Source organism: Hydra viridissima, unplaced genomic scaffold (assembly GCF_058129835.1).
Source record: "Hydra viridissima isolate aposymbiotic clone 2 unplaced genomic scaffold, HvirCarnegie_v1 scaffold_4, whole genome shotgun sequence".
Classification (NCBI taxonomy): domain Eukaryota; kingdom Metazoa; phylum Cnidaria; class Hydrozoa; order Anthoathecata; family Hydridae; genus Hydra; species Hydra viridissima.
Window position 1 is genome coordinate 3,380,001 of NW_028324303.1, and position 15,239 is coordinate 3,395,239.

At 29.0% G+C, this 15,239-nt stretch overlaps 2 protein-coding genes and 1 pseudogene across 2 annotated transcripts in view; all 3 read left to right on the plus strand.

Annotated features, from left to right (window-relative positions):
* LOC145182943 (high affinity cationic amino acid transporter 1-like) overlaps positions 1–7,987 on the plus strand; it is an 8,565-nt gene extending 578 nt beyond the window's left edge. Inside the window, exons 1-5 of the mRNA XM_080058229.2 lie at positions 1–283; positions 412–515; positions 4,992–5,193; positions 6,097–6,759; positions 7,237–7,987. The exon at positions 1–283 is cut by the window's left edge and continues 578 nt beyond it. Coding sequence (XP_079914355.2) covers positions 1–283; positions 412–515; positions 4,992–5,193; positions 6,097–6,759; positions 7,237–7,334 — 1,350 coding nt within the window. The 3' untranslated portion in view covers positions 7,335–7,987. The remainder of the gene's footprint in view (positions 284–411; positions 516–4,991; positions 5,194–6,096; positions 6,760–7,236) is intronic.
* Positions 7,988–8,146: 159 nt separating this feature from the next.
* LOC145182945 (metalloendopeptidase OMA1, mitochondrial-like) lies at positions 8,147–9,442 on the plus strand. Its single transcript, XM_080058231.2, has one exon. It carries the CDS (start codon positions 8,189–8,191, stop codon positions 9,368–9,370), a length of 1,182 nt encoding a protein of 393 aa, XP_079914357.2. The 5' UTR covers positions 8,147–8,188; the 3' UTR covers positions 9,371–9,442.
* Positions 9,443–9,883: 441 nt separating this feature from the next.
* Positions 9,884–11,305, plus strand: LOC149889435 (uncharacterized; annotated as a pseudogene).
* The last annotated feature ends 3,934 nt before the right edge of the window (positions 11,306–15,239 follow it).

The window sequence follows — 15,239 nt, forward strand, 5'->3', positions numbered from 1 at the left end:
CTAATAACAATACTTGTTGCATTAAGTGTTAAGATATCAGCACACTTTAACAGTTTATGTACTGTTGCAACAATATTAGTAATTGTTATGATTGTTACTATGGGGTCATTTTTTGCTAAAGTAGAAAATATAAGAAATTTTTTTCCATTTGGTGTGAAAGGAATGATAGCAGGAGCATCATCATGTTATTATGCATTTATTGGCTTTGATGCAGTTTGCATGGTCTCCGAAGAAGCAAAGCGACCAAATAAATCTGTTCCTGCCAGTGTTATAATAACTATATGTAGGTTATGATAATTATAATAATATTTGATTTCTGAAATACTCCAATTATTGTTATTTTAACTAGACTTATATTTAAAAGTAATATTTACTTTTAGCAGTTATGTGATTGATTTGAACCTCTTTTAGTGGCTTGTTATATTGGCTTTGTTGCATCATCACTTGTTTTAAACATGATGATTCCCTACAATCAAATGGAAGGGAGTGCATCACTTGCTACAGCATTTGATATGGTAGGGTTTTATTGTTATTGTTTTATTGCTTGTTAAAATGGATGTTTTTTAAAGATATGTAACAGTCTATTAGGTGTCAATTAAAAGATATTTTTTAGTTGTTTGGAACTCAAGTGTCTTTTTTGCATAATTGCTTTTATTGGTGAAGATTGAAGTTTTGGGCAAGAATGAAGATTTTTTTGTGCAAATCAGTTTCAGTTAATCTCTAGTCTATGTTTATATCTTTGATTAAAATGTGTTTTCAGGTTTTAAGGTAACACGTTTCTTATATTTATGACAATTATCAGAATTTAATAAAGTTATTCAAATTTTATTACTTGATTCAGATTTTTATTCCTTTAATGTTGTTGTAACCTACAAAGTTTCTTTTGGTGACTAAATGACAATTATGTAGAGGCATTTTTTAAGTTAATGTCTTTTTATGCTTATTATATGTGTTATAAGCATTCACAGTTTTAACAATTTTTAAGTCATAGAATTTAAAAGTTATACTTCCAACTTCAGATTTGTTACTTGTAAAAACAAGATTTGTAAAAGTTTTACAAATTTTCATAAACATTTATTTTAATTTTCATTAACATTTAGAGGTAACATAACATTTAAGATCTTTGCAAAATCGAAATTTTGGCGAAATTTTTAATGAAGCTTCTTAAAGCTTCATTAAAAATTTAAATAAAAAGTTAAATGCAACAGAGAAGCTTCTTAAAGTTTCTCTGTTGCATTTAATTCTTATAACTGTTTTGAATACAAAATAGTACAAATGCAGTAATGCATCACAAATATTTCATTAATTAACATTAAATAAGCGGTATAAGTTTTTGTTTTTGTTGGTAAAATTGTAATTAAACTAATTTAAATCATTAAATTGTGAAGGCTGCTCCGCAGTCAAATTCTTTTTATATCTGCAATTCCTTTTTATAATTGGGAATTTTTACAATGATGATGAACAAATTGAAATAAGTATTGTTTTTTTTATGGAATCTTACAACTTTCAGCTGCCTGTTTCAAAACAACACCAGTACCAAAAATTTTCAGAATACAGAGAAGTTTACTTAAAATGTTGACAAAATCACAAGCAGTTTGTCAACTAACTATTTGTTAAAGTTGTTGGAGTTTTTTACTGAAACGCACAGCATCCTGGTTGAATTGGAACATATTCATCCCAAAAGTTTGCAGTTTCCCAAATGAAAATTGCTAGAACTTTCTCAAAGAATAAATGCCAGAACCTTCATAAATTGTTTTTTAAAAGACTTTTGGTGATGGAAGAAGTCACTTAGAACTTGTCTATTTGACTGCAGTTCGCTTCCATTTTACTTATCTTCTTTTGTACCTATCAACCATTTCTTTGCTTCTAGTTTTCATTTTAAGTTTGGTCATTTTTAATATTTACAGGGTGCAGCAGTGATTTGCAGACTAATTTTTGGCTAAATTCCATGATGTAAATAAAAAACTTCTGAAATTTGTCTTTTTTTAGTTAATGTTCAATGAACGTTTTAGATTTGAATAAAAATGTGAATAAAAAATACTTTAGTTAAAAGTTTTACAATGGAAGCCAAAAGGCCTGAAGATTTATATTTGATTCACGCCAGTTGGACTGTAAGTGAAGTGATTCATATTTCTGGAGTGTCCAAAACTACATTTTAAAAAGTGAAAAAACGTAACAGTGCTGAGAGAGCCCAAATGCCCTTTCCAGTGAACAAAAAAGTTGATAAAAAGTTTACTGAAAAGCTTAAAAAGCATGTTGAAAAGAATTCTGATATGTCCTTCAGAAAGACAAAAGTTTGTTCAATGTTGATGAGAGTAAAGTCAGAAGGACTCTTGGAAAAAAAAAACCTTCGTGTCATCTTTTGACAGAAAGGCTAAAAACTTTACAATTGGAGCGATCAAAGAAGCTTCCGAATCAGCTGAAAACAGTCAAAATTAACAGTCAAAATTTTCTCAGATGAAAAACCTTTTAGTGTTGACTATGTGATCAATAGGCAAAAATGACAGATTCATAGTGCAGAAGGGGGTTGCAGAGCACCACCTGTGTGTTACATCAAACACCCTCAGTCCTTCATGATGCTAGGAATCATCGCTTCTTATGAAGGAATCATCGCTTCTTAAAAATGTCCACCAATCTACATCAAAGAGAAAGAAATATGGGTAATTTCTAGCTCAAACACTTTTGGCCACCATCCAGTCCTGAATCCCCTTGACTATAGTGTGTGGAGCGTAGTTGAGAATAAGGCTTGCAAAGATGCCCACTTATGTGTCAAGTCACTAAAGTCATCTATTACCCATACTTGGAACTCATTTTCAAAAGATTATATAATCAGCACCTGCCAGTCCTTCTGTCCTAGGCTTGAGGCAGTGATTGAAAATAATAAGAGACCTTACTGAATGTTAAAGAGGAAAAAGCTTTAACTTTTCTTTCAATGATATTCCAAGAATATAGTTTTAATTAATATAATTAATATAGTTATAATATTTTAAATACTTTAAAAATTCATTTTGAAAAAATGTTCTAAAAAGTTTGCAAATGCTACCTATTCTAAAAAAATTCAAGTTTCAAATTTATTTATCTGTTATTTAACTTTATTTCTTAGCTTAATTTTACAACATCTTCGATACATTTCTGAATAAATTTGTAAGTCAAAAATATTAAAATCTACAAAATGCAAAAATAAGGATCACTCTAATAGGGGAAGTGGGGGCATGACCACATATGGAGGCATAACCATTTTTCAAAATTTCCCTTTGAAAAATGTTACCTAATATGGCAAAAAGCATACCATGCATCGGTAATTTCGATTATGTCAAAAAGAACGCCTGTTGCGTTTCTAGAAAGTTGTACATAATGTCTATTTTGATAAAAATATTATATTTACATCATACTTTTTATTAAAATTTAAAGCTAAGAGTATAAATCGATATCTTTTTATATTAAATGTAACAAGATATCGATTTACACTCTTAGCAATATATAATAACATATATTACATTACACAATATATAATAATCACCAGATATACATAAATATAATACTTATGTATATCTGGTGATTATCATATATTGCAGGTATATAATTATGCATTTCAAAAATTTGAATATATATATATATATATATATTATATATTATATATATATATATATATATATATATATAATATATGTATACATATTGTATATATATATATATATATTTTAGGGTGCGGTTGTGCTTCACTATAGGGGCACAGCCGTTTTTTTCACTAAGTCTAATTTTTGTGTTATAACATTTTCAAAAACCGTTTTATTTTTTTCTTATTTGCAGCAATATAAAGCTTAATGATGTGTTTATTGAAATATACTGTTAAAAAACGCACACCGTTTTTATTTTCATACTCCATTAATCTAAACGTTATGGGGGCTGTTATGCCCCCACTTCCCCTACACATAAAACATTTATTAATAACATTTATAAAATAATAATGAATATAAAATTTTTGTAACCTGCAATATGTTAATATATATTATTTTTATGATTAACTAATAGAAGTTAATTATTAATAATAAGTTTTCACCTTCTTCTTTTTTACACTACTTTTAATTTTTTGTTAGTAAGGTCAAAGTTTCAGGTTACAGAATGTTTGTTATATCTAAATGTACCTCTGAATGTTTGTTAGTGTACACGTGAATGTACAGAATATGTATGAGTGTGCATGTTTTTATGTATATTTGGTTGTTTTTTTTTTGTTTTTATCATTTGCCAAATATTCAGTTCTTAGACTTATTAAACATGAGTGTAACTAAAAATAATTTTTAAAATATGAAAAAGTAACAATTGATGTTGTATATGTGAGTGATGTGTTGCAAACAAAAATGTAAACAAGTAAATATCTTAAAGTTTCTTACAACTAAATATCCTAAGTTACAGCAAGTTTAAGAGCCTGAAAACTAAGCGTATTAAAATGAATCCTGAATTGTTAAGTTTATTAGAAATTGAGCAAAGCTTGGAGATATGTTAGAACGAGAGATTATCATAAACTTATTCTTTTTTCATGCCCTTAATCAAGAACAATTTTAATTTTTGGTTTCAAATTTATATTTTTTGTTTAATAATTGTGTATAACAAGTGAACAATGAACAATCAAAGCCAGCAAAAAAAAGGTTTTGTTGGAGAGAGTAAGATATTTTCTTAATGGATTGGGTTACCAGCCCAAACAATTTTTCTGAATTTTTTTGGGTTAAATATTAATTATATAATTTAATTAATTTTATTATTATTTTAAATAGTACTGACCCCTTCATTGTGTGTTGTTGCTTAATTTTAAAAAGTGGACAACTTTAATGAGTTTTCTTTCAACTTACTTTTTAAAGATTTTAGTTAAAGATTTTTACAGGGCAGCATTTTTACCAGGTGCAAGTTGTTAAAAAAATATAAAGTTTTTAAATAAATGTAAAAAAATCTTCTAAAGCATGTTTGTGTTTTTTTAAAATATTTTCTATATTTAGGTGAATCTTCCTGCTGCAAAATATATCATTGGTATTGGTGCCATCTTTGGACTTTTAGGTAATGCTATTTCTTCGATGATGATGATGCCGCGGTTTCTTTATTCAATGGCTCTTGATGGACTGATATTTCCAATATTTTGCAGAGTTAATGAAAAGACAAATATACCATTGTATGCAACCTTTTTTGGTGGGATTTTAACTGGTATGTATTATTTCTGGTGATAGCGGCAAGGATTTTGCTTACTTATTAAATTTAAAATAAAAAAACTTATAAAACATTTATTGTTATTGGCAGATCTACACTATTGCATTAAAGTAATCAAATGACAAAGTTGTATTTTTTCCTTGAACTATAAGTTGAATTATCATTATCTCTTTAGTTGACAAAGTATAATCTTGACGTTTAACAAGAGTTTTTTAATTGACAAAATATAATCTTGACGGTTAACAAGAGTTTTTTGTAAATTAAATCCTTATCTTTTAACCTCTAATAAAAATGTTTTGGACTTTAACAAATTTTCTCCTCAAAAATTGTTAAAGTGCAATTGTTTACTATCAATGAAAGTAACCTCAAAGAGTTTAAAAAGTGTCACTCTCAATTAAAAAAAAAAAACTACAGGTTTTAAACACTTGTTTAATATCATTTGAAATATTTGGTTGCACATTTACAAAAACTTACAAGTAAGTTTGCTTATACCAATAACAGCAGAAAAGCTTGGATGCTTAAAAAAACATTTTGAATTTAGTTGATTTCAAATTTCAATTTTTTTTTCTAATTGTTAAATATTTTTTTTGTATATAAATATATTATTAATTTAAAGCTAAGAAAAAAATCTATTATCTGTAAACTGGAAATAATCTTTATTTTTAACATTTAAATTATGTTAAACTAAAGCGTCATATTACAACAACTGGAGTTTTAAGTTTTATTAATATACATTTGTAGCAAGTACAAGTTTGTTTTTCTTTGCTAAGCATGGTTTTTGAAATTCTTGTGCTGAATTTTTAACTTATTGCAATTACATTAACTATATACAGCTGTTAGTGTAAGTATATATGCTTATACTTTGAAGGATCAAACAATTTAATTTTTTTTTTCATTTAGGAATTATGGCCTTGTTCTTCAGCTTACATGCCCTAGTAGATATGGTCTCTATTGGCACAATTATGGCATATACTATTGTAACAGTTTCTGTATTGTCATTGCGGTATCAAGAAGAGGGACTTGGAATAACACGAGGAGATTCATCAGTTAACGATTCACATGTTAATGCAGATCAATATATATATAAGCAAGATATATTTAAAGATAGTAATAACATGTTAGAGAAGGAGAATGTGAATGATAATGAAAGACAACCTTTGTTAAGAAAAGAAGCCAACAGTAGTTTGAAGGCGTTCATAAAAAACATTTTTATGTTATTTAAAAAAAGCCACTCAGAGCCAAATTCATTAACAGAATCCAAAGCTAAAATTTGTGTCTTTCTTTTAATCATTGAAGTATTTACATTTTCAGGGTTGCTTCATTTTTTGTTAAATGACTCATTTCATCATGAAAGTGTGGCTATTGTATTTTTTGCTATTTTCGGAATGACGATTTTAATGACAACAATAGTTTTATCCACTTTGCCAGAGAATTCTCAAAAGTTGTTTTTCAAAGTGCCAATGTTGCCATGGATACCAGTGTTAGGACTTTTTTTAAATGTTTACTTGTTACTGGGGCTGAACACTGAAACTTGGATTAGATTTGGTATATGGATGGCTATCGGTAAGATGTACTACTGCTATTAGCATTTTAATTTTTTGATTGACCACTTCAGCTGTAGTATAAAGTTCGACGAAAAAAGGAATTTTCATTTCTTTAACTGTTTTCAAATTCCATTTCCAAGTTTTAAATCTAATGTATTAAACGGCGTATTTCTAAATCTTTAATATTGCAGTAGTTTTTAAGACCACTAAATGTCAGCTAATTACATACTTTGATATTTAGTGTTATGTTATTGATGCACTTACCTAACAACTACATTTTTTGCATCAAATAGATCAAAGTCATTTAAAAAGTTGTAAAAACAGCTATTTCTTCTCGTAACTTTGAGGACCGCAGATTTAGCTTATATAACATATTACAAAAAATGCATTGGTTGGGATCACAAGGGGCGTCTTCTAAAGAGCTAATAAGAAATACATATGATAACATTTCATCTATTCTTTGTCTAAATAAATTTGTTTATTTTCGTTTTTTCAGGTTTTACAGTTTACTTCACATACGGTTTTTGGAATAGCAAATTACGTCGTCAAAGTACGGTGAACACTTTTGGCGATGAGAGTCTGCAGACAAATTAGTCGTCTTTAAAGTTATGTTTTTATTTTTTAACAGTGATACATTTCGCCTGTCTAATTTACAACCTTTTTTTAAGGGATAAAACACTTTGAAAATTCTAATTTTAGTAAACAGTAATTCTTACTTTTTGACACTAGGGTCGTATGATTTGTCTATTCTTAGATGCACCAAGGTGTGAAGTTAAGTTCTTCGTAAAATTGCATTCAAATTTAATTTCTTACAAAACATAAACTTAGATGGTTTTTCAATTAAGCCGACGGTTTCATAAAAAGTTTGATAATATTTTTAAGGAGATTTACAAAATCCTATTTTTTTCGACTACGTGCTGGCTTTTACTTTAAATGGCTTTACAAACATCGTGACTTAATTTTGACTAATTCTAACATGTTTTTGGTGGGTTTTTTATTTTTTATTTCTAATTTTTTTAAAATTATTTCAAATCATTTTTATCTCATAATAATGCTTTGAGTTTGTGTCTCAGTATTTTGAATGATTATGTTTTATGCACGTCGAATATTTGATGTTTAAACTAAGTGCAATGAAATATGACACGTTTGACCTGTTCCAGTCGATTTATATTTTACCATGTTTATATTTTAGACCGTTTTGTTGTAAATGCAATTAACTAATTTTTTAATAAAGCGCATTAAAGAGATTGGTGTCGAAGTTCTTTTCTTTTTTTTTTTGTTTTTTTTTTTGCATGTAAATTAATTTTAAAACGAGTAATTTATTTTTAAAAAGTTTTTTTTTTTATTATTTCAGGAAAAGGACCTTTTTAATTTTTTAAGCAGCTTTAAGACGTTTATATTGAAATTTAAAATTTTTCATTTCCTTTTATAGAAATATTTACATAACTATGGCATCATTTACAAAGGTGATTGGCTCCCTGAAAGGCACCGAGATGTTTCTATCACAACATAGACCTAAAGAACCTTTTTCAGCAAAGAACCTAATTCTTCGACTAACAAAAGAATACAGAGTTAATATGAACCTTCCACAACATCCAAAACAGTTACATACGACCAATATCAATAAAGCTCTACCAATAGTTGGTCCAATTTTGATAAAACTTGCCGCGCCTTTATATCGTGTGGGTTTTTTCCTCGGTGGACGAATATTTCGAAGGTGGTGGCTAAAATTACCAAAAGACCGGCAAATACAATATTCCAATTCCATAACAAAAAATCCAAAAATTTTTAGTGCGGTTTTTGTTACAGTGGTTGGTGCATCAGGATTATATTACATGGTTCACATTGAGGAGACACCTATGACCGGTCGCCGTCGATTTATAATAGTCAGTAACGAACAAATGCAGGAGTGTGCAAATTTGCAAAGTCAAAATCTTAATCTGACTTTGTCAGAGCTCCGTCTCCCAGTGAATCATGTCCTGCACATGAACGTGTACCGTATTGCAAAAAAAATCTTGGAATCCAATATTACTCCAGAAGTAAACGCTCTCAAATGGGAAATAAACGTCATTGATAATAAGGAAGTAAATGCTTTTGTATTAGCTAACGGTCAAATGTTTGTTTACACCGGCATGTTGGCCGCTGTAAAAAATGAACACGAGCTTGCCGGCGTTCTCGCGCACGAGATGGCACACGCTATATTAAATCATTCCTCTGAACTCATTAGCCGTTCTGGTTTTTTTAACTTTTTTTCATTGATTATACTTGGTGCATTATCGGCTGTTTTACCAACGAGTAGTGGAGCATTAATTGCTTCCTGGTTTGAAAGTAGCATACGAGATATTCTGCTTACTCTGCCTTATTCACGCAAGCTTGAGCGCGAAGCTGACGAGGTCGGGATACAGCTTGCAGCGCGAGCATGCTTCGATGTGAGATATATACCTAAATTTTGGGAAAGAATGCATAAAACTGATTCAGCTCAACCACCTAACTGGTTGTCTACACACCCATCGCATGAAAATAGGGTCACGTGGTTAAACGATCTTCTACCAATTGCTCTTAATCTAAGGGAAGGCCAAAGGTGCCCACAGCTAAATAAGTTTTTTGAAACTGCTCTAAAAAACAGCTAAACAATTAGCCACACAAAAAGTATTTTGGATCAAATTTTTTTTCTAGAAAGTAAACAAAGGTTTCTCTCAGTATTTAAGCTCAATTAGTTACATACTCAATTTATCAGTTAGTTTAGAAAAATATCGAATACTGGACCCGGTAGCTTAATTTTTAGTAAAAAAAAATACATTCGTATTGTAAATAACTATTGCTGACACGAATTTATGGAAAGCACGAAATATATTTTATAAATTCATAAAAAATATTACGTGCTATCCATAAATTTGTATCCCTAAAATACTGGAGTGTTAAATATAAACAAATATGATTTAAAGGATTATAAAAAATACATTCAAGTAAATAGGGGGGAACTTGCACCCTTGATCTGTATGCACTTTTGATCCTATAGCGTTACCTCCATATATATATATATATATATATATATAGGGTGTGTGTGTGTATAAAATCTTTTTTTTTATACACACACACACCCTACATATATGTGTGTGTGTGTAGGGTGTATATGTGTATAAAATCTTGTTGATGCAGTTATTGATGGCCAAACAGTTTATCATGTATCTAAGGAAAAGGGAATAAATTTAATGACACTGAAAAGATATATAAGGAAATGTCGATCGAACCCAAATTTAGTCTGCAAGCCTAAATTTGCTACAATGCAAATCTTTAGCAATGAAGAAGTAACATCTTTTTCAAAATTTTCTTTTTTCAGATTCATCTTTTTCTTTTAAAGACTTCACTATCGTTTGTCAACCAAAACAACACGAAAACTGGCATTTGACGCTTTCTAAACGCATTCCTAAGTCGTGTAATAGTTCACAAAATGCTTGGAAACAGTGGCTTCGTGGTTTTATGTTTCGCGGGAAAGAATTATCTTTACGAAATCCAGAAGCTACCAGTTTGGCGCGAGCAACCGTTTTTAATCGTTATACAGTTGGAGAATTTTTCACCAATCAAAAAGAGGTCCGTCTGCGACTCAAGTTTCAATCACAAAACATTGATAATGTAGATGAGACAGGTCTCACAACTGTATAAAAACCAGTCAAAATAATTGCTGGTAAAGGGATAAGCAAGTTGGAAGGATAGCTTCAGCTGAAAGAGGGATGTTGGTAACAGTTTGTTTTGCAGTTAATGCAGTAGGAGACTCAATCCCTCCATTTTTTAGTTCCAAGAGTTCATTTCAAAGCATGATAAATGGTGGTCCACTTGGATGTGTTGGGGTTGCAAATCTTTCCAGATGGATGAATGTTGCAACATTTTTAGAAAGGATGAAACATTTTATTCAATATGTGAAATGTTCACCAGCTAATCCAGTGTTTATACTTCTTGAGAACCACGAGAGCCATATTTCAATTCTGTGTTAAGATTTAGCAAAAAAAAAATTGACATAACAATACTGTCCTTTCCACCACATTGTAGTCATTAGCTGCAGTCATCGGATCGCACAGTGATCAGGAATAAATTAAAATTTGGCCAAAATTAATTTTGTCAAAAATATTTATTCAAAATTGCTGAAAATTTACTCTAAGATGTAAAAAAAGTAGACAAGGAAAGAAGACTCAAAATATTTTAAAAATGGTTAAGTATGGTCAGGGGGTAGCAAATATTACTGGGCCCCCCTCCCCACCACCTTGCCCCTGAGTAATTTTAACTAATTAAGTTTTAAACTAATTATCATTTTGAAAACCAAATAAAAAATTATGAAAATAATTAGTTAACATGATCTATAGGTTTTAAATTTCACCTAAATTGAAAAATAAGCTTAAAAATAAATCAGCATTGTCTTATTCATTATATTCGTATACATCTTTGTAATCTATTTCCTCAGTAACTAATTCATAGTTTTCTTCATCTTCGTCTTCATTGTCATACTCATTGTACTCATTATCAGTTTCATTATCACTTTGGATTTCATCAATGGTATTTTTATTTGATTTTTTAACAAGTTCTAGAGCGCTCTTTGATAATTGAATTGTTTTAACTTCTATCTTGAGAAATTGTTATAGTTGATATTATTGGATCACTTGTAATAAGAAGATAGTGTAGTTGGTCCTCAATTGTATGGAGTCTTGTATCTTTTCTTGAATGGAAGTCTAAATTGTTTATTATCTTTATTTCTAGATTCTTGAGCTTCTTCTGAATATAATCCAATTGGCAACAAAAACTTTGAAATTATTTCAGAACTGTGAAGCAATAACTTATGCATAGATACAGGCATATAAAACCAATTATATTTTTCACAATAAAGCTTTGCTGTTTTAGTGCAATATTCACTGAATTTTATTGTATCAATCCCATAACTTGAATTTATCATGTTCAAAATGTTTGCTAAACGTTCTATTAATTCTTTATCTATGCCTGTAATAGAAGAAAATAAATCAAAATGTTTAAATGCTCGTCTGGCAGTATTACCATCATTTGAAGTTCCAGAGCCACCTTGTCTAGGAAAATCTACTCTTAACCCTAATTCTTCAATAAACTTATTTTGTATGATTCGTGTTTTTTTCTACAAACTTCTTTGTCGTCACTACCACGAATTTGCCATTTTTTTATTTTAAGTCTGTAAGAAATGTGTAACAAACATTCAAAACACCTTATCCGAGCATGCAATGGAGAAAGGCCTAATTCAATGTTGTCTATATTAGAAGTTGGAGTTAGTATTGAACCACATGCAATAGAATTCATTTGTTTAGGAGAAGCTGAACATATATTACAAACTTGTTGTGAAGAAATGAGCATATTGCATTGGCAGCCTTACCGTCAATCATTGTTAATTTTAAATTAAATTTAACTTTATTACAATTACTTCAAAACCATTTATCAACTCAAACTCTGAATCCTCTAGTAAATTTATTTGATTTTGAATATATTCTTTATCAAATTTCAAAATAGCTTCTGATTCCTTTAGATATTGAACTCGTATTGGTCGACAAAATCTAATAGACGATGGTTTAGGGTTTTTCCAAACAGAAATGTTTCCAAATGAAAGATCCAAAGGAACAAAAGTTTTACCAAATAAATCAGAGTCTTTCGAACTATCATTGTCAAATTTTTGCTTATATTCACTTTGACCAGATGCACCATCAAACCCCCATTTACAAATTAATATTTCTTTTGTTTTATCGTTATTCTCTAGTTGCATAATTTGAGTTATGATTGAATCCATTTGAAAAAAAACGAATTATTGTGTGATCAAGAAGACTTTGAAGTTTAATTTCAGCAATTTTCTCACTAAATATAATGCCATCAGGATAGCATTTTTTTTTTGCTAATAAAATATCACTATATAAAGGATATATATTTGCATTTCTTTCCTTAGCTGTAATCCTTATTTTCTGATAAGCTCTCTGGGACAAACCAGCTGAGACCATCAAAGCTAAACCTTTTGGAGATAATTTTATAATAGGCTTTTCATTTTTAATCATATTAGCTACTTTATTGGGTTGACTGGAAGAAGAAACCAATTGGTTTTTTAGTTCCTTTAACTTACTATAGCAGATAAGATCAACTCGTCATAAGTATGGTTTGTTCCCATTTTTTCACTCTTTCTTCTTTTTGTTCTGCTGCTTGATTGTTCCCATTCAAGGCATTTTCTTCCAGGAGTTTTCTTTTCATTTTGATACGTTATGTTATTAAAAGCTGACGCAATAGAATGTTCTTCTAATTTTTCTAGAATAACTAGATCTGATTGAAGCCAACTTGCTTCTTTAATTTCAAAGCAATCACGTTGTCGATTATGATTATGAAGTTTCTTTAAAGTTTTGAATAAAATTTTCCATTTTTTTTTAGCATACTTCTATATTGTCTAGAAGAACGCAAGTCTGTCTGATTAACTTCCAAAATGTAATCAAAAAGTAAATTTTGAAGCAACTCATTTTTATCGATTAAATTTTTTTTTTTTAAAGCTTATTTTATTTATTCATCACTTGTGAATAGTCTCTGATTATATTGGATTGTAAACAAACTCTATTAAAAAAGATATTAGCTGTTATATTTAGGTATCTTAAAAAAGTATAGAAAACGCCCATAGCAACCACATTTTGAGTTATTTTTAGGTTAATAACTTTAAAAAGTCTTTAAAACATGATAACTTTGGACTCGTTTAAGCTTTTTATCTAATTTTTTTTTTTATTTTTCACATAATTAAAAAGGATCCGGATGAGAGAAGGATATATAAAATAAAATAAGGAAAGTACTTTTTTATGAGACTAATGTTGGCCACTTGTCCACCAATTTTTCTATGTTTGTTTCAAATCTTGTAACTTTTTATATACTGTGAATAATATAAAATGCTTCTCTCATCCGGATTAATATAACTCAATGAGTATATACACCAATTTTCAGCTTGACATGATAAGTATTTTGATTGCTAGCTTGTCATAAATAATGCTAGTTTTTTCATTCATTTTTGAAATAATTGGCTAATCGAGACATTTTTTTTTTTTAAAGCTGATTTTTGTAAATAGTTTATAGAACCACATTTTTGGTGAAAAAATTAAATCAAAAACTCTTTGCTTTCAAAAGTTAGCCTTTTCTGTGGAGGACCACCTTAATAACTAAATAAAGCTAATGTTTAGTAAACTTTATATTCATTTTAAACTAAAAAGAGAGATAAATTATCTTAACTTTTGTATGCATATATATATATATATATATATATATATATATATATATATATATATATATATATATATATATATATGTATATATATTCTACAACATAGATAACTACATAAGCTATGTACTAGAATAAGATAAAATTAAAAAGTTTTTTTCAGACGTGTCAGGAAAGACTCTCAAAACATGAAAGTTGCTAATTTTTTCTATAAAATGAACTTTTTAAAACTACATTATTTCCAAATGGGGCAAGTTGGGGCAGCTAACTTTTTTGGTTTCTTATAGAATGATACAAACTCTCTTTAAAAAAAGAATTGGCTTCGTGAAGGAAGCTAAAGGTAAAAAGTCCTAGTACCATAAAAAAACAGTTTAAAATCGTTAAAAAGGCATTTTTTACAACTTGTATAAATACATATTTAAATTTTTTTTATAAATTAAAATAGAATTATCTATTATCTTTGCATGTTATAAAAACTAAAATAAAAAACTTTTTATTTAGGGAGAAAATTAAATTTTAATAATGATGAAATTTTAATGATAAAAAAAAGCTGTTTTCGATTAATTTCAAACGTATATTAACGTTTAAATCTATTATTTCAGTATTTATTTTTTTATACCATTAGAATCATAAAAAACTGTAGAAAATAGTTAGCTTATAACATTATTGAAATTACGCTACTCAAAAAACTATATTTTGGTCAAACTTTTAGTGTTTCTGAATCACTGTGGATCGGTCAGTGTATGGGCCACTGAAACGTTATTACAATGCAGCTTGTGGTGACTGGTTTGTATATTATCCAAGACCAATAACCATATATGATATAGCTGCAGTTGCAAATAAAGCTTATGCACAAGCCTTTAATCCAACTAACATTTCTGGATCAAGAAAGTCTGTTAAAGGATATAAGCGTCGGCGCACCCTAATACTCACAGACACTCCAGTATGAAATAAAGTAAATAGACTTCAGGTAATGAAAAAAGAATCTCAGTCAAAAAAAGACAAAAAAATCACAAAGCCCCCCAAAAAATCTTTTTGACAAAAAAACTTGATGTCGAAAGTGATAAGAAAAAATAATATTTTGAACAGCATTAACAGTGACAGTGATTGATTAAAATCACAACATTTTAATGAATTGTCTTGTAGATCTACTCAAGGATATTGTAAAGAAGTAACTTCGTACTTGAACAACTGAGGAAACGTTTAGCCTCAGTAAACAAATAACATTTTTGCCTCATTGATTTTACTTTTTTTTC